Source organism: Agelaius tricolor, unplaced genomic scaffold, assembly GCF_023055355.1.
Source record: "Agelaius tricolor isolate 1412-34295 unplaced genomic scaffold, bAgeTri1.0.p SCAF_8, whole genome shotgun sequence".
NCBI lineage: Eukaryota > Metazoa > Chordata > Aves > Passeriformes > Icteridae > Agelaius > Agelaius tricolor.
In genome coordinates, this window is record NW_027269268.1 from 36,764,763 (window position 1) to 36,784,198 (window position 19,436).

Consider the following 19,436-nt stretch of genomic DNA (forward strand, 5'->3'; position numbering starts at 1 on the left):
CTTATGCATGTTCATGGCCTGTCCTGAATGGACATTTAATGGACCAAGAGTGTCAAACCTCTCATAAGGGCTCTGGACACAGAAATGCAAGAGAAGCAATTTCTCAACTACTCCCTCTTCCCTCAGCAGCCTGAGCAGTTGAAAAATAATTCAGCTAAAGCAGGTTATATCAACACTATTGAAATTTTTTTGGCTATTATAATTTTTTCATGTCATGTGGAAGTTGAACTATGATCTTAACATGAACACTGTGGCTCTTGGTGTAATAAAAGGATTTGAGACTTTGTTACTGGGACATGAACTGCTACTACTGAAAAAATGGATCATTTTCTTAATAAACAGTAATTTTACTGTATTTTCAAACAAACAGAGCCCATGGCACCCACACTGGTTGGAAATCTGGAAAATCAAACAACAAATATTGGTGAAACAATAGAAGTGTCATGTGCAGTGAATGGCATTCCTCCTCCAAGCATCATGTGGTTTAAAAATAACGAGACACTTGTGGAAGATTCAGGTGAGGATTACTCATTTACTATTATCATTAAAAGGCTTTCTTTTGTGAGACTGACAGCTGATTTTCACCATGAAAAGTTTTGTTTTGAATTCTTAACAAAAGTGGCATAAAAATAGCAAAACTAAGAATAATTTTTTTCCCAGGTATTGTTTTGAAAGATGGAAACAAAACACTAACCATCCGTCGGGTGAGGAAAGAAGATGGAGGGCTGTACACCTGCCTTGCATGCAACGTCCTCGGATGCAGCAAAGCAGTGGCTTATTTTTCAGTGGAAGGTTGGTGTTAGCTTCTTTCCAGATTATGCACAAAATCTTTAGAATAACTAGAAGGGAAAATCTACTGGCTATCCTGATGGGAGATCTGAAAATATACTGTGAAATTTGTGAAAAGTCCTGACCATTCCTATCAAGCTGAAATTGGGTGCTGTCATAGCTGTTAAGGTTGATGCTTTCTTCACCACTATGCTGCTTAGAGCTTTTCAACAAAAATTGGTTCTCTCTTACTTGTGGTTGCAAAGAAAACTCTGCCAATCTATATTACATGCAAACCCATACAACAGAGCTACATAAACATGCAGATATCCTGGGGCATCTCTGTCGTCTAGGTAACATAATTGTCGCACTATATTTTTTAGCATAGTGTGTTGTACCTTTTGAAATTATGTAATTGCTTTCACGGCATCTAAGGAAAACATGGTGAAGACTTTTTGCAGTCTGTTGTGATTGCTGTCCCATTTCAGTGAAACAGGTAGTGATTATGAGTTAGGGGACTCCAGCCTTGGTCTATCTGAAAGCAGCATTTGTGAGACCCATCTCTCACTTGTTCTAGTCCTATTGTGGCATACCAAAATACAAGTTGCAATGACAAACAGTAAATGGTAGTAAGAGGTCAGTCTGAAGTGTGAGTAGCTGGAACCATGATGGACTATGGACTTTCCACTAAGAGTTGCAGCAAGAAGCCTCAAACTAAAAGCTCCTTCCTCTTGATATTATTTCATTCATTCATTCATTAGTACATTTGCATACTTCAGTCACTGAGCCCTTTGCACCCTTCTGCGTTTAAAGGTCAGGGTGGTTGTCTGATCCGTACCATTAAGTTAATTAAAGCAATATCATGTTGTTCTTATAGGTCCCTTTAGGATATTTAGATGTTGCTCAAAATGTTTAAATGTTTAGATGTTTAGATTACGTCGATGAAGATTTCAGTTGATGTGGTAAATATGGCTGGGGCATATCTGTAGAAGTTTGAAATTTGTTTAGGACATGTTTCACTCAAAAAAATTTATAGTGCAGCTCATGGGGGTCATGCAATGGAGTGTGCTGCTGTGTAGGAAAATCTCAGTGGTGCAAGGGATGAAATACAGGAGCAAGATGTGGCAAAGAGGGGCTGAAGAGGAGACCCGTGTCTGTGCACTGAAAGGTGCTCAAATGATATCTGCTGGCCACTATTTTAAGGGAAAAGGAACATTGTAAATAAGACCTTATTATCATGTGTTCTTGTAGAACCACGTTTCTCATGCCCCAGCTGAATGATGTCAAGAGACAAGAGAGAGATTGTTCTCTAGGTCATTCTCGCAGCTCTTTATTTTCTATATGATCAGGGTGGTTTTTTGATTTCTAAAGAAAGAGTAATTACTTTTTGGTATTCTAAAACAATTATTTTTTTCCAAAATGTGAATTTTACTTTTTTATATTTGCCAAATGCCCAGACACTGTCTTTGGAACAAAGTTGATGCTGAGAAATGTGATGGTGTGTAAAACAGCATGGAACTGTAATATTCCAACATAAACCCCCAGGCTTTTTGTTTTGTTTTGCTTTCGTTTCCTTGCCCCATGTTGCACTTTTAAAACGAACCTTCAGAACAAGGACCTCTATTCTTTACTTTAATGAATGAACAAAACAAATATGCTTCCAACTATCACTCAAATATTCATTTATTTCTTCCCAGGCGCTGAAGAGAAAACAAATCTGGAGCTCATTATCCTCGTTGGCACTGCAGTGATTGCCATGTTCTTCTGGTTGCTTCTTGTAATCATCCTCCGGACCGTTAAGCGGGTAATGAAAAAATTCTCATACCATCCTATCAGCACTGGTCTTGCATGACAAATGAGAGCTGACTTGAGGCCTTTTGTGTTGCTTCTTTCCATTGTTCTTAAATCAACAGACACATTTTTTCTCTCCATGCCATAACATTCTTGCCTGGAACCGGGGGCGCAGAAATTTGTTTTTAATTGAACAGGCCCTTGCAAGAGAAAAATGTTTAATCTGGTTCTGTTGATTAAAAAAAAAAAAAGAAAAAGAGGGAGACAGGAAAAAAAAGTGCAAGTAATTAACAATGATGACACTCATGATGACATGGAGTAGCGAAATGGTAGCCTGGCGTTTCTGGGAACTGATGAAATACTCTTAAGTGAGAAAATGGCATTTTGCCTGCACATTGCCAGCAAAAAACTGTGCAACTGCAACTAATACCATTTTCCAGGCCAATGGAGGGGACATGAAGACTGGCTACTTGTCAATCATCATGGATCCTGATGAAGTCCCTATAGATGAGCACTGTGAGCGGCTCCCATATGATGCCAGCAAGTGGGAGTTTCCCAGAGACCGACTCAAGCTAGGTGAGTTTTCATGGCATGAGCCATTTAGTGATCCTGCAGCCAGCACTGTGCTGGAGGGTGTTTTGGGTCCTGGCTCCCCACAGGACTGCTCTGCTGCATGATCCCTGGGTGGGCTCTGTGTTCCCATAGGATATGGTGCATCCTATCGACGTTTTAAGTGCTCTTGTTAATTTCTGCTTCATTAACTCATTTTGGAGTAGCTTTTTTATTCTACAACTTTCTCCTGCTGTGTCAAGCAGATATGTTTGTGTTCTCACTTCAAGGTAAACCTCTTGGACGTGGAGCTTTTGGCCAGGTCATAGAAGCAGATGCATTTGGGATTGACAAAACTGCTACCTGCAAAACAGTGGCAGTGAAAATGCTTAAAGGTAAAAATAATGACTAGAACTTCAGCTTGAATATACAATATAGGGATATTTGTCAACACTATAACCATTGTACCCATTGTTGTAAAAGTTAAGCTTAATGGCTGTTATCAGGAAAAGTACATGCCTTTCCCTCATTGATAACTGGAGCAATGCAGCTGTGCTTTCCTAGCCACTGCTTTATAATTCTACTGAAGTTCAGAATGTAAAGTTGCTCCTGCAATCAATTTTCATGCATCCCTTATGCATCCTTGTTGGAAGCTTTCTGCAAGTCTCAAGACAATGGCTTAGGCACGCTCCAAACTGAGCTGTAGTTTGGAATAGCTTTCTCCTCACTTTAAATCATATTCTACTGCCTCAAACTGGCCACAGGAAAAATGAAATGTGTGGTTCCCAGACACATTGTTCCTAAAGAAGATGTAATGGGGCAGCAAAATAGGGCTGCCAGCAGCTGGGGGCTGTATTCCACCCAGCGTTGTACTGGCATAGCTGACACAGCCTACCAGCCAGCAAGGCTCCTCACTTGTTGGGCTGGTTAAATACCAGAAGGGAGTGGGGAGGAGGGCACAACCATTCTGTCTGTGATGCTCCTGACTTGTGTCGCTTTACCTCTGCAGAAGGGGCAACCCATAGTGAGCACAGAGCACTCATGTCAGAGCTGAAGATACTCATTCATATTGGCCATCATCTCAATGTTGTCAATTTACTTGGAGCTTGCACAAAGCCAGGAGGTGAGTGACTTCTTAGTGGGTGAGAAGGAGGTGCGAATGAAAACCCTATTTCTACTATTTCTGCTGCATAGACAATTGAAATTCAAAATTAAGGATTGGAAAGAGTAGTTCTTTCTAAAACACACACACACACACACACACACACACACACACACTCAAAAACACCCAAGTCTGATAGGAGTGAGCAGGTCTGGAGGTGGAATAAAGGTGAAGTAAGGGTGGAATAAGGACCATGCAGCTCCATCCCTTATTTATTCTATCATTTTGCTTTTCTATACTTGAAATCCATGTTTATAGTGGGCAGCCCATGTGTAATAGACTTCCAAACTAATAACTGATTTAACAAGTTACTTTTACTCTTGTCACCAGCTACAGGGGACTGCAAATTGGGACTTCTCTGTCTTTGGATGGGCTCTTGGTGCCTATGTGTGTGTGTGTGTAGGAGGGGAGATTGCAATTTGGAGTCCAGCTCTGGGTGGATGAATCTATTTCACTTTATAATCAGAGACAGATGTTTTGTTTAGCAAATCCAGTACTACAAACTAATTTGGAAGAAATTCAATGTAAAGTAACTCAGTAATAATTTTTCAGGGAAGCTGACTTGTTGGCTTACTGTGGGATGAAAATTTAATTTGTAAAGTTCCATGACAGAAGTCAGTAGTTGAAGGAAACATAATCCATAAATATTTATTTCCTTGTTTATTCCATAATAAAATAGAGATGGCCAGTATGTGGAACCTAGGATGAAAATTTATCACCATAGCAAATGCCTATATGAAATAAATTTGAACATGAAATACGGTATTTAGATTGTACATTAAGGCATCTATGTCTGAAACCAAGTTTCCTGTTTTAAATGTTTAGTATTTTTATCACCTGTAGAAAAATACATGGATAATCACATGTGTATTCTATTGCAGAGGTTAATTGCACTGAAGCTCTTTCAAATATTTATGCTGTATCCTTACAATGTTAATTAATTTGGCTGTTATTGGCACTTCAAATATAAGCACACCACTATACTTTTTGACATATGAAATTAAGCCCATGATTTTCAAAATTATGTGCAGGTAACGGCAGAAAAATGAATAATTTTGATGCATTGATTAGATTTTTTTATTATTATTACTGATATTTTAAAAAACCTTTGGCTGTTGGAATTCTCTTTGAACTGTATGCATTTCTAGGCAGAATTTATGCTCTGAGATAAGGTGGGATATAAATGGTCTAATGAATTGCTTTATGTGTTGCACAGGACCACTCATGGTGATTGTGGAATATTGCAAGTTTGGAAATCTGTCTGCTTACCTACGGAGCAAGAGGAGTGAATTTATCCCGTACAAGGTAAGGAGTCAAGGTTGACAGTGAAATGTTTGGTTTGGTAAGGAGTCAAGGTTGACAGTGAAATGTTTGGTTTGGTGGGTTTTTTCCACACACAATGTTTCTTTTTCTAGTGCAGACTGCAGCGGCAGTCCCTGGGGACACTGAATGTCTTAGCACTTCCCATGGGAATGAGAGATGGCAAAGACATCAGAGGTCATTTAGTCTTTCCCCTGGCCCCTGCAATGTAGTTGTTTTGTTATTGTTAGCTTAAAATGTGCAAAGGAACTGGGCTTCCACTATTTCCTTTGGCAGACTGTTCTACACTTGGCTGTATCTTTCAGGAAGTTTTTTCTGATTATCAGCCTGAATTTTTTCCTTTCTTAGTTAAGCTCCAGACCACCTTAAATAACTGCACTCCTTGCTTAGTGTATATATCCATCAGATATCCATAGGTATATGCTGTGACATGATTATCTGTTCTACTGTCCCCTTGGCTCACATTTCTTCTGCTGTTAATAGTTTTGGATAATTGATGTAGCTCATGAGTTTACATTCAGCTTTTCACCTCCTGAGTCCTTTGCAAAAAGGAGCCCCTTTACAGCACCTTGATTTGAAAGAAGTGGGAAGATGGGAACTGGCATTTTCAAACTCATTTCTGGGCACCTCTGAGAGAAGTCTTATTTATGGAGGGCATCCATCTGGTGGATCCATGCTCTCTGAGGGTCAGATTGCTGTGTGAAGAACTTGGCTGTGTGTACCCAGCACTCAGGGTCACTCTGGGGACCCTACCCTTTTCCACCCCCAGCCAAGAGGGAGGCCCCTGGGTTGTACTCTGCTGTGTTGGTGGACTTGAGCCTTCCTGCAGCTGCTGTGTTTAGATCCGAGCTTCTTCCCACTGCTTGTTGGCTCTCCAGGGGGTTATTTTTCTTTATCCTTGGAGACATTGTTTACTATTTTGTATTGGCAAGGGCAACTCACTGCATCTTCTTGTGAGGTAAAAAGAGAAATAAGTATCTTGAGAGGCCTTGAAGCAAGAGACAGGGCTTCATGAGAGTGCTGACCCTTGCTTACACAAGCAGTGGGAATTGGATTTGGCAGTGTTAAAAACCAGCCCTGCCAGGGAAAACATCACCAAACCAAAGCAGGAGAAAATGGAAATGTTTTGGAGGATACCTGTGGGGCTGGAGTCCTCCCTAGAGGCATGCTGTGGCTTAGGGGAAGAAGGAAATAAGTCAGGTTTTGATGACTATTAGGGTTTTGGCCAAGGCAGAGGTTTAGCAAAGGACCTTTGCAGCAGCAGGAGGTAAAGCCATAGCAGTACAGAGAGGCTGGAGTGTACAAGAGGGTTTGGCAGCATCCATCCACATGTTTTTCACAAGTGGGGGGCACCAGGGGCTGAGGACACCAGCTCTTCAGTGTGCATTTAGTCACCTGCATGTGGAGATGCTGCTGGGGTTTGGCTGGGAGATTGTGAAAGCAGGAGAAAGTTGTGCTGTGGAGTGGCAGAGGGTGTTCCAGTTGGTGAGCCTGCATGGCCATGGGTTGGGTTTTGCTGGTACCATCAGTGCACTAGCCTGGTGCCCCAACCAGAGAGAGGTGCCTTGGAGCAGGGCAGCTGATCATGCCTTCACTGGTTGATCTCCCTGCCTTCCCCAGTGACCTTGGCACAGACCATTGGGAGCATCACTGCCTCTCCAGCAGAACCTTCTAGCATGCTTTCAGCTTCTGATTTTTCTCACCCTCCTCTCATATTTCTAGACCAAGTGTGCCAGATTTAGGCAGGGGAAGGAGAACTACGTTGGTGATGTCTCTTCTGACCTGAAGCAGCGGTTGGACAGCATCACGAGCAGCCAGAGCTCAGCAAGCTCTGGCTTTGTAGAGGAGCGGTCCCTGAGTGACGTGGAAGAGGAGGATGGTAGGACACATCTTCTGGTGTTGGAGCATGTGCCATTGGTGGGGCTGATGAGGGACACTGGGGACTGTGTGATTTCCAAAGCTCCCTCAAAACTGTGTGTGTGGTATTCTCTGGATGTCCAAAGTTCCTGAGTGTGGATTATCTAGATCAGCATCCCAAACCCCTCAGTCCAACCCCAGATAATGTCCTGTAGGAAAAGGGTCTGGTTTTAGTGTGAAGTTTTTGGAGATATGTCTATTTAATACCCCAATATTTTGAGGGGAAATTGCAGAGTACGAACTCCAAAGGCAGTGCAGAGAGAGATGCACCAGCACGCCAACTGAATTTCCTTAATGTCTACCCAAAAGTTAAATACTGTGAAACGCTATTTGATTCACTGCTTATTAGCAGAGAGCTTGCATTGCCTTCCCCCTGCCCAGGTGGTCTGTCAGGAACAGGAAGCCTGAATTATCCAGTCATTCAAAGCCTCTCCGGGATGCACATATCCTCTGCAGTGGTTTCACTGATGCATTTGCCATGTTCTCCTTTGGCAGATGCAGCATGAAATTCTCAGTGCTGTCATTTCAGAGGCTTCTAATTTCACCTAGGGGTGAGATCAGACTAGTTAGGAGGAAAGCTCTACTTCCTGTACCTCTACTGCTACTAAAAATCATTTAGTGCAAAGAATACATCAGTTATGTGAACAGGGAGAATGATCTTGCAGTTTCAATCCAATCTAATAGGTAATGTCAGGCATGCACTTCATGCATTTCCACACCATCTCGGTCCCTTTCCAGTATGCCCTGGTGTAAACGTTGACCCTCTGAGCTGGAGCATTACAAGAAGTATGTAGACCTGAAGGAGCCCTTATGGTGAAGGTTTTAGCCACCAATGTTGTAGTTTTTGGTAGATGTCTGCTTAAAATCAAAAGCTGAACAAAGTCACAGAGTTGTTTATCTCAGCAGGAACTAAATGCCTAGGTATCTTTGGATATTTGAGTACATTATTCCTCCAGGTCACCAGATGATGAGGTTAGGGTTCTTCTACATTAAATTAGCAGGGCTTCTTGCCAAATCAAAGTCCTTCTCCCAATGGCATATTCTTTTCTCATAAAGACTAGGTGGGGCCTCCCTCTCCTTGGTTTCTAAATTCATCTGCTGAAACCAGAGAAAACTTTACTGTCGTAGGAATTTGTGAGCTGAATTTCAGTTGTTTTTCTTTTGAGATTGTTTTGCAAATCTTTCCTCTGGAAATAAGCAAGGACGCCTAGGGTATAACCCGTTGTCTCAAAGTTTATTTTGCACAAGACTAGTTTGATGGAAAATGGGTTGTTAGTGATAATTATATAGCTAAAAAAAAAAGTGCTTGATTTGCTCTTTCAGTCCAGTGTGGCATAAGGTTCGGATGGACTTTTACCTAACAAGCAGTTATTGGTGAAATCAGTGACAAAGGGCATGTTTGACTGTCATCTGATTCTTTGCAGCTGGTCCTGAAGACCTTTGCAAGAACCCTTTGACCATGGAGGACCTCATCTGTTATAGCTTCCAGGTGGCAAGAGGAATGGAGTTCTTGGCTTCACGCAAAGTAAGGAGCTTCTCAGGAAGAGTGGCATGTTATTTATTTGACTGCAGGAAGTAATGCTGTAGGTCTACAGAAGGAAACAGCATGTTCATCTTTGGACTGGCAGTCAGCCGCAACATTTTCTTTTTGCTCTAAGACATTCCCAAATCGTTAATGCTACAGAGTGAAACAGCCCATGCATTTATTGACACAAATGTTAGTGATCTGTATAAGGTTTATGGGCCACCAGTTCATAGAGGAATGGTTAAGTAGTTGGAGGAGGGGAACTGACTTAAAGGACAATTGAAGGAATTAGGGAAAAATCCCTAGTAAGAGGAGCTAAAAAAGAGTAAAGGATTTTGCTCTGAGGAGGTTGGTTGTACCTTGTGCACTGGGATTGGAAGGGCAATGTGAGGAGAGACAATATTCAGCTGTGAAACTTGTATGGGTGACTCTTTGGAGAATCTCTTGCCAAGGACACCCTGGCAGTCAACATCACTTCACCTGCATTTTCTCCTTCTAGAAGTATTTTTCTGTGATTTGTGGCTAAATATGTAGAGTACATGTTTCAAAGGATGACAATTCCAGCAAGAGTGAGGAATTGCCTGCAGCTGTATAGAAACAAAAACCACTTAGAAATGGGAATAGAAAATAGAAGCAGGAAATACAACACTGCTCTAGAGTGCAGGCTCGGTCTTCAAGAGCAGGCATCAGAGTGTTTTTCTAAAAACATACTTTTGTCTGCCTCTCATATAAATCCCAATTGACCTGCAAATGTAAAAATACCTGCTTCCAGAATCTGTAGTTTCAGTCCATAGTAGAAGCAAATCTGAAGCCACTTTCAGAGCCTGATTATTTTTTTTTACTTCAGGCTATTGAGTCTTGAGTTTTGAAGTGTTTGGGTTGTTAACTAAGCTGCTGTTCTGCATAGGAGAGATGTGGACTTCTTTCTCTGTAGTAAAGATTAGTTTGTGTTGGAATCAAGTCAGCATTTTAGTGTGGTGTTTTTTCAGAGAAATAGTGGAGTACACAGATTTGAGTGAACCTAAGTAAATCTAAAGGTAATCAGATCTGAACCTGTTTTGTGTTAGCTTCTTAGGATAATTAATTAGCTAACTTCAAAGGCCCTCTCTGCTCAGTGGATAAACAGACGTATGTTTGGACTTGGGAACACAAGTCTCCCTGAGCCAAATCAGTTGTGACCATCAAAAAAGCACTTAAAAATCAGCAACTGTTGATGCTGAGGTTTCTTTTTCTTAAAAGGTTTTAAGAATTATCTGGCCTTTGAGGGTAAGAGAGCACATATGTGAAAGAAATCAGCCCTGTGTACAGAGCTGTGACGACAGGCAGCACATGAAGTTGTTTACTTCTCTTTGCAGTGCATCCACAGGGACCTGGCTGCTCGTAATATCCTCTTGTCAGACAATAATGTGGTCAAAATCTGTGATTTTGGTTTGGCTCGAGACATCTACAAAGACCCAGATTACGTCAGGAAAGGAGATGTAAGTTTCAGATTATCTGTTTGATAGAGAATTAATATGAAATCAGGACTTCTTTTTCCTTTTTTTCCCTTAAAGAGATTTTTGGAAACTCGGTGTTTTGCTAAACTGTGATACCATTTTGTTTATGGAAATGCTTTTAGGCCAGACTACCCCTAAAATGGATGGCACCGGAAACCATTTTTGATAGAGTATATACCATTCAGAGTGATGTATGGTCCTTTGGAGTTCTGCTGTGGGAAATATTTTCATTAGGTGAGTCACTTTAATTTTACTGAGCCGTCTCTGAACAAAAGAGTCTGAAGAAAGCAGTCAAAGTGTTCTTGGAACCTCTGTAGCATGTTCTTTTTACTTCTTGAAAAATTCCTGTATATTTTCTCCATCAAAATAAAATACTCAAATTTTCTTTAAAATGCAAATGTTGGAACATGGGCTTGAAATGCTTCTTCATACAATTTCAGTATGTGATGATGTGCCTCATTTACTCAGTCAGTTGCTGTTTCCATCATAAATATAAATTGTTTACACATCCAAATACACCAAATTGTCTTATTAACACAGACCATAGCAAGTTATTTGCTTGAAAATGAATCCTAGAATTTAAGAGTCTAATGCATTAAAATTACTGTTGCTTTCATTTTAGGCGCATCACCGTACCCCGGAGTGAAAATTGATGAGGAATTTTGCAGAAGACTGAAAGAAGGAACGAGAATGAGAGCACCAGACTATACAACACCAGAAATGTGAGAAACTCTTCTTCCATCTGCCCACATTTACCCCACACTACTAGCAGATGCAGGAGCAAGAAATGGGTGCTGTCTTCTTCACGCTGGTATTTTAATTGGTTTTGTCATTCCAGGTACCAAACAATGTTGGATTGCTGGCATGGAGATCCTAAGCAGAGACCAACTTTTTCAGAGCTGGTGGAGCACCTGGGGAACTTACTGCAAGCCAATGTCCGTCAGGTATGTGACCTGTATTCTCTGGTGGCTAAAACCACTGGCTGAATCTGTCCTGTCCTGCCTGCCATCACAACACATCACAGCTGGGTACTGTCTGCTGGAGCTGTCAGGGAGCCTGGGCTTCTTCTGCTGCCCCCATTACTGACCAGCAGTTGGGTCTCTGACTAGCAGAGAGTGACTGGTGGTGTAGGGATCCCAGAGGTTGTGTTGTGGTAACCAAAAGCCACCCTGCCCTGCCAGCAAAGCTTCCCGTGACACTACTGCTGTCTTTGCTGGGCAGTTGTTGGCACAGGCTCGGTTCCCTGCTCTGCTGCTGATTTCTCTGCTAGCTGCAGAGGCATTCCAGCAGGTAGCTCCTGTTGATCTTACTGTGCCAAAGATGGTTATCTTTGCGTACATGAGGGTGTGGGCTGCAATGCTTTTAATGGCTATCCTGGAAAACAAGGATATAAGAACTTCATTGCCTGTGAGCAGCTCCATGCAAATTAATGTGGTAAGACATGACCTGTGTGCAGGCATTGCAGTACGAGAGCCCACTGCGACCAGCTGGGGACATGGGCCTCGCTCCCAAGCTCTCCATCTTGTGGTTTCCTCTTCCATAGATATGAACCCACTGAATGAAAGAGGATGGATTTGGCTGTGTGCTCTATATTAGACAGACTCTCCCTTTCTAACCTCTGTGATAATGGGAATTACACTGCCCTTCTAAACTGTCAGGTTAATTTTTTTTGTGGCATTGGGATTCAAACATTAATGAGATCTACTTTTATTTTTTCAAAGACATCAATAAAAAGTCCAGTTTATACATTATGTTACAGTATATAATATAAGAATTTATTTAAAAAATAAGTAAAACTACTTGGAAGATTAATAAGAACCACTTCCTTCTTTTGATGTAGCTGCTCCTGCAATGGTGTTATAATGTTCATAGTTTAATAAGACACCCACCCTGTTGGGCTGATGCATGCTCCATGTACGTGCATGTATCTGTTTATGTCTGTGTGTCTCTGTAGCCTATTTAATTTTTGTGTTTTTTCACTGTGTTCTACAGGATGGTAAAGACTACGTTGTCCTTCCTTTGTCAGTGTCATTGAATATGGAAGAGGATTCGGGTCTCTCTCTCCCAACTTCACCTGCTTCCTGTAGGGAGGAAGAGGAAGTCTGTGATCCTAAATTCCATTATGACAACACAGCAGGAATTAGGTATTTTATATGGTGGACATCCTACTGGGGCCTCTGGGAAGGTTTTGTTCATGCTGGAGGAAGGGAAAATGAAAGGAAGAGACTTCAGCTGCCTGGTCCATATTTAACCTTCTCCATAGGGATAAGAAGGAATTTGTAAAGCTTTTTTAGGCAAAAGCTAGTTTCTTACCTTCCCAGTTAGTGATTTTCTTATTTATTTTTATTGTTGCTACCCTTTCAAGACTTGGTATTCTCATTCAAAAACAAACAAACAAAAAAAGTAAACCCCATGAAAATATCTGTTGTTTGTTTTTCAAGAACCAGAACATATAGAAAGTTTTACTGTTCCAATTCAGTTGTGGTCACAGTGTTCTTGTGTTGCAGCTGCCAAGAACATTAATGATGATAGAGCTATCATTAATAACCTCTCTGGCATTTCTCCTCCTAAAGTGAAACATTGGAAAACAGCTCATGAATTGATGGCCAAGGAGAATGTGACATAAATAGTGTTGTCACTGTTTTTGTCCACTGCTTCCTTCTGGTGGGCTCATGGGGCATCCTCAGTGGTAAATGCTGTTAGGTATCATGGCAGAGATGACTTTCCAGTAAGGAGTTTGTACTAAGGCACTTCAGGGGCTTATGTTGGACCCTTTGAGGACCTCTGGCATGGGATGTAAGAGAGAAAGGAATTTTCCCATCCAATGCAGCCACTGAGATGCTGGGAGCCCTGGATTGTTCAATGCAACCTCAGAAGAAGGAGGGTAGAAAGAGCAATGTGAACACCAGGGTGGGGACAGACTCTGTTGACAGGTTTCATGGGGCTTCCATGAAGCAGAGCCCTCTGCCTCACTGCGTGTATCATAACCACCACAGACTTGGGGTAGAACAGGATAACATTTTTATGTCGTCCTAGAAAAGACTACGTAGGCACAATGCATTTCACACTTTGGGTGAACTTACCGTCCTGCAGCTGAACTCTGAACCCCATGTTTTAGTTGTGGGGCAGTTCAAACTATATGTGTTTAAAAGAAAAAAAAAAGCATGATTTAGCACTGAAAGCATCACACTTATTTTCCACTTTTAGTACTTCTTATAAGGCTTTTCTTGTCCCCATTTCCTGTTACGAACAGAAGTAAAGCACTCTCTTGACATTTTAAGGAGACTTTGAATCTCTTTTCTCTCATCTTACATTGTGACAGGATTGTGAAAGCTACCATGCTAGAAGAGGCAAAGTGAGGAGGTCAAGTCATGCTTAGGGGCTTTATTCTTATGTTCTGGTAGCTGAAAATTATTTTGTAGGCATGGATCTTGCTATGCTGGTAGTGGAAAAGATTTATCTTTTCAGAGATGTCGTTTTCAATCTTCACAAAAGTGCTAACTATGAAAAAATATAATCTCTAGACCAAAGCTAGCGGAGGATAGCAAGCGCAGGGAAAACATGGAGAATATTAAAGAATCTTTAAATTGTTGATATAAGTTAAAATCAGCAGGACCTCCTAACATCTGCCCTATTTGGCATAGGAAAGAGATATGTGATTTCTGACTCTTGAAAGATTGTCATTAAAACCAGTCAGGTGAGGTATAGAAGAGTTAGTGTAAAGTGTAAAGATAATGCCTACTCTTGGAAAGAACAGAAAAAGTGTAATTCTGCAATCAGTTTAATTTGAATTCTAGGAACGATCCTGGAATAAATGTTCAGATAAATAATGGTAAATGCCTACAGGAAAACAAATTAACTATAAATGGCCAGCATGGAATTGTCAAGAAAAAAATCAAGTCACAGTAATCTTGTCTGGGCTGAGCAGAGGTGGGTCTCCCATACTTGGGAGGTCATTCAGATCAAGGCTGGGCTTCTCAACCCTCACCACACTGGAAAACTGGCCGTGCAGTTCTATGCATATGTGTGCGTTTAATGCAGGCACACAGGGAGCTTCCAAACACAGAAGGCAACTTGTGGAATGAGCTTCTAGTTGTACAAGATCAGGGTGTCCAGGAGGCTGCATGGACTAGATTGTCCATTTGAGGGTTTGGTCCTGGAAGTGTTGGATGGGAAATAGATTAGATACCACTGCAAAGGAGCAGAACACATGGCCAGTGGAGAGAGCTTGAAAGAACTGGTTTTGTTAAGTTTAGGAAGAGAAAATGGAGAGGGAATATAGTAACCGTTTTCAGTATATGAAAATTGCTCCAAAGAGGGTGTTAAATAATTGTTCTGTGTCCCCAGCATTAGGACAAATTTTATTTGAGCAAATACTTTTAATATTTTTAAATTTAATAAATAATAATATTTAATGTTTGAAAAATGTTCTGAATTGTGATTGAGTACTGGAGCAGGCTACTCAAGGAACTTGTAAAATCCACACCAATTTAAATATATGTCTATTGGAGATAAGCAGGATTCAGCATAGCTAAAGTGGGAAAAGGGGGGAATGATGCTTTTAATTGTCTCCAATTTTGCACTTCTAATGGATGCAGGTTACTCTACTAACTCCATGGCTTTTCCTTCATTAGCTGTTAAGAACATAAATTTGCCCCGTTTAACTGGGACACCATCCATTTCATTCCATTTTCACTTAGGCAGAAAGCTGAGGGTGCCGTTTTGTTTGCTGTGTTAGTATCTCCATGAAAGTCAATTTTATTTTTTTGTCCAATATTTTTTATGGATGTCATCCTGAAGAGCTTCTTTTGGAGAAGAGCCTTCAAGAGAGATTTAGCACTCCCTGTCCTGATCCCCACGGCTTAAGGGCAGCAGTGTGCTGACTCTGCTGTTGTTGTCCTAGGTCCAGCCAGGGGTCTCAGAAGTGCAGTCCAAAGAGAGAGACACACGTCTGTGCTCCAGGCTTCTCTGTTTATTATAGTTCTAAGCAAAGCTTGCAGGAAGTTAAGCCCTCCAGTGTAAATGAGGAAAGAAGCTGTTTTCTCAAAGCCATTTCTTAGAATTTGCTCAGAGATCAATATTGTCAGGAGCAAAAGGTCAGAAATATGCCACTTTCTAGGCTGTTCATCCCTTTCAATAAATAGATATTTTGAAGTTTGCATAATATGTTTTGACAAAAGGATTAACTTCTCTGAAGAGAGATAAAAGGATTCTGATATCATTGTGCTGTTTGCAGCCAAGTTGTGGAGAGCAGACACAAGATTTTTTTATTTTGTTTTCTTTGCAGTCAGTACCGACAAGGTAGCAAGAGAAAAAGCCGCCCTGCAAGTGTGAAAACATTTGAAGATGTCCCATTGGTAACCACTGTAAAAGTTGTTCAGGAGGTGAGTTTGTCTATTTATACATACTGTCCTTCTGTTGATGCTTTTTTTTTTGTGGCTTTAATATTTTTCCATTCAATGCATTTCCAACACCTTTACAGGAAAACCAGACAGATAGTGGGATGGTTCTTGCATCTGAAGAGCTGAAGGCATTGGAAGAGAGTGAAAACCAAGTGAAAATACCCTTTAGGTAAGGCTTGGGCTGAACATAGAATTCAATATGACCTTTTACTGCAGTATGTCAGAAGACTGATGATTGGTTTCTAAAATTGTCCAGAAGAAAAAAAATCTTTTCTTAAAGTGTTTTCAAAAACAGAAAGCAAAATTATGCCTAATATGCCTGGTCATCTGGATTTGGTATTAGGCGAGGGGAGGTAATGCAGCTTTTGGAAGCCTCAGTCAGGACCCAGAAAGGACTTGTATTTATCACCTGCAATAGCATCAACCACCCCTCAAAGGTACTGAGCTGGTGCACACAACTGAGCATGTCTGAACCGATGAACAGCTCTTGGTTTTTTGCTTGCTTTATTTTTTTTTTTCCTAATAGCTGGGACTCAATTTTCAAGATGTACCTGGGTGTATTTTCAGAGCGTAGTACAGGGGTTTCATTGTGCAGTTCACAGGAAGCATAGTGGCATTCATGAAGCTGAGACCTCATATATGCTCTCTGAGAGCTTCTCAGGAATTATTTTTTTCCAGAACAACTCAAGTGCAGATGAAGATATACTGCAGTTACAATTGCACCACAGCTGAAGTAAAGCCTCTAAAAGCTTTCTCTCCATTTCATCTGTGGTCGCAATCTAACTCCTTGTATCATCATAAAATTAAACATCTTTTTCATGCATTAGTGAAGTTAGGGCATATGAAAAGGTCTTTCCTTGTAATCAAATGCATGTTTAAAAAGGCTTGAAGCCAGGTTTAAGTACAGCCTCTTGCTTTGGTTGTTGCTGTGATGGAAAGCAGCTGCCATCCAGAGTCGCCCACCTGCCCTCCAGAAGACACAGCTCTCTCAGCCCTGTTTCTGATTGCTTTTTGCAGCACACTGGTGCCCAGCAAGAGTAACGAGTCCGTCATGTCCGAGGCCTCCAACCAGACCAGTGGGTACCAGTCGGGATACCACTCGGATGACATGGACACCACCGTGTACTCCAGCGAGGAGACCGAGCTCCTGTGTGCGCAGGAGGCGTCGCCCGTGCTCTGCCGCGCCCACGGGCTCCCCTACGAGAGCCCCGCGCCGCTCTAGGCTGAAGCTGGCAGCTCCAGCTCCCCCTGGGATGTGCCTTCATTGCCTGGGCTGGTGGTATTCGGGTTTGATGTATTGAAAGATGGCATCCATGGGACTTAGAAAAGACACTTATTTTTCCTGAAGATGATGCAGAAGCATCCGGCAGCAAAACTGTGCCGTGCCAGGCTGGGGCTCTTTCCTCAAGAGACACTGGTGGCTGAGGGTGCCAGCAGAGCCCTGGCCGTGGTGTGTGGGCTGTGCCAGCCCCATGGCACAGGCTGAGCCTGGTGATGTCGAGCATCTGCCTGATGCGGGTGGCATCACGGCATTCGACTTAACTGTTCCTACTTGTACGAAATAATGGCACCTCCCTGCTTTTGTGGGGCTTTTTTTTTGTTTGTTTTTCCCCTTGTGGCTGGACTCCAGGAAGGAAACAGCACGGCACTGGCTTCTTGTTTCTCAGAGTTATTCCTTGCTTGTACCTTCACAAACAAAAAAAGGAACCTCCAGCTCAAGGCTCTGGCACTCTGAGGGCCTGAGACTAAACATAGGCTGGGCTAAATATAGGTGTGGGTGATGGTCTCTGTCCTTGGCAGAGGAAAAAGGCTGCTGTACAAGTCCTCATGAGTTGCATTTTCTCAGTGAAGTTTGTTAGTAGGGAGAAGACAGAGCACTGAGCCAAGGGATGGGACTCAAATAGCAGGGCCATGCCTGACCTCTGAGGATGGCTCTGCTCCCCTTTCATCCCCAGCACCCTCACTCATGCCTACCTGCCTCTGAGCTGCCCGAAACTGCTGCAGAAAATACTCTCCTCCCCTCAGATCACCACTTGGGCAGTCTCTCTAACAGGTAGAAAAGGCAATGTCATTTACTCCAGGACCACAGGAAGCACTGTGGTTCTGGTGGGGCATCCTGAGGGCACCCTACCTTCTCATCTCATTCCCCCTTCCTCAGATTTAGATCTGACTTTTTCACTTTGAAAACTCAAAGTCTGTTTGCAGTGGCAGAGATCTCAGTTTATGTAGCCTTGGGAATCCGTGACTGGTTTCATGGCAGCTCTGATCTTCTCCGAGTGGTGAAATTGTGCCTAATTGTTGGACAACTTCTTACCTGTGCTCTTGTAGTCCCAGAACTCTATTGATAGACACAATGAGGACTACAAGATTTTAAAATGTAAAGCTATTTCTACTGAGTTCTTTTTGTATTTTTATAAGTATTTTTTTGTTTGTACTTACTATAATGTCAAATGCTGGGAACCATGAATATAAGGCATATACAGTATTTATAGCCTCTTTATGTAGAAATAAATGTAATATATTAAAATATAAATATATATTATATAACAGATATTTTACTATTCACATTTTGTATCTGTCTTCTGTAGCATTGAAAAGGTCACAATTTTTTTTAATAGCTAAAACTTTTCGCTTTATTAAAAGGGACTGGAAATTTAGACCTGGGGGCTACAAGTAGGTTTGTTTTCTTTTGTTACATCTGTTGATGGGGAAGATTCTAAAGTACTACTTGCTTCAAGTCTACAAACATGTAGTAGGCGTGTGTAGTAAAGGAACTTCAGTGATTTTTAGCAGTTGGCAATAAATACCTTTAGAGAAATGGTCAGAGGAAGAGACTGCTTGTATGACCTGAATCTCCCCTGAGAAAGTTTATTATGTTCCTTTGGGGATGGTTGATCTAATTGTATTGTGGCTTTTGCCTGAGGAGTGGCATTTTCCCTTAAAGCCTTATTCGTCTTTTCCCACTTTTGTTTCTCCTAGCTCACTTCTCACAGACTAAATGTTGTCCCTGCTCTTGTGCAGTGAAGTCTTCCTTTATTTTAAACCTGTACTTAAAGCTCCTACCTTTTCACTCTGTTGTCCAATTTTTGACTTACTCTTCTGCATTGTGTCGGCCTTTGTTCTGAGGGCAAGGCTGTCCACTGCTAGGGACATAACAGCTTATGCTACAAAACAGTGCAAGGGAAGTTAAGCCACAAACTGCAGACTTTAATTCAGCTTCTCTTTATTGCAATTTGAAATGAGACAGGCTACTGCATAGTGAGAACATTTGTCTAGGAAGTGAGAGATCTGGCTGCTAAATTCTTCTCAGGCTGAACATGGGGCTAATGCTCTCTACACATTATGTGCATTACCCAAATACAAGGCTATGAGATGTTAAGCTGTAAATGTTTCTCCATTCCTCCCCCTAAATGTAAAGCATTTTATAGCCAGGAAATCAGGAGCAGGGAGGTCAGACAGAAAAAAAGGAAGGGGCTTCCTAGATCATGTGTAAGGGCTTCTAGGAA

The 19,436-nt window shown here is 41.7% G+C and overlaps 1 protein-coding gene across 1 annotated transcript in view; it reads left to right on the forward strand.

Annotated features, from left to right (window-relative positions):
- Nucleotides 1–18,481, forward strand: part of KDR (kinase insert domain receptor) — a 30,438-nt gene extending 11,957 nt beyond the window's left edge. Inside the window, exons 14-30 of the mRNA XM_071432376.1 lie at nt 371–517; nt 661–792; nt 2,466–2,572; nt 3,000–3,135; nt 3,399–3,503; nt 4,118–4,231; nt 5,487–5,575; nt 7,313–7,469; nt 8,932–9,032; nt 10,388–10,510; nt 10,651–10,762; nt 11,151–11,250; nt 11,367–11,472; nt 12,521–12,672; nt 15,816–15,912; nt 16,011–16,099; nt 16,948–18,481. Coding sequence (XP_071288477.1) covers nt 371–517; nt 661–792; nt 2,466–2,572; nt 3,000–3,135; nt 3,399–3,503; nt 4,118–4,231; nt 5,487–5,575; nt 7,313–7,469; nt 8,932–9,032; nt 10,388–10,510; nt 10,651–10,762; nt 11,151–11,250; nt 11,367–11,472; nt 12,521–12,672; nt 15,816–15,912; nt 16,011–16,099; nt 16,948–17,152 — 2,072 coding nt within the window. The 3' untranslated portion in view covers nt 17,153–18,481. The remainder of the gene's footprint in view (nt 1–370; nt 518–660; nt 793–2,465; nt 2,573–2,999; nt 3,136–3,398; nt 3,504–4,117; nt 4,232–5,486; nt 5,576–7,312; nt 7,470–8,931; nt 9,033–10,387; nt 10,511–10,650; nt 10,763–11,150; nt 11,251–11,366; nt 11,473–12,520; nt 12,673–15,815; nt 15,913–16,010; nt 16,100–16,947) is intronic.
- Nucleotides 18,482–19,436: the final 955 nt, after the last annotated feature.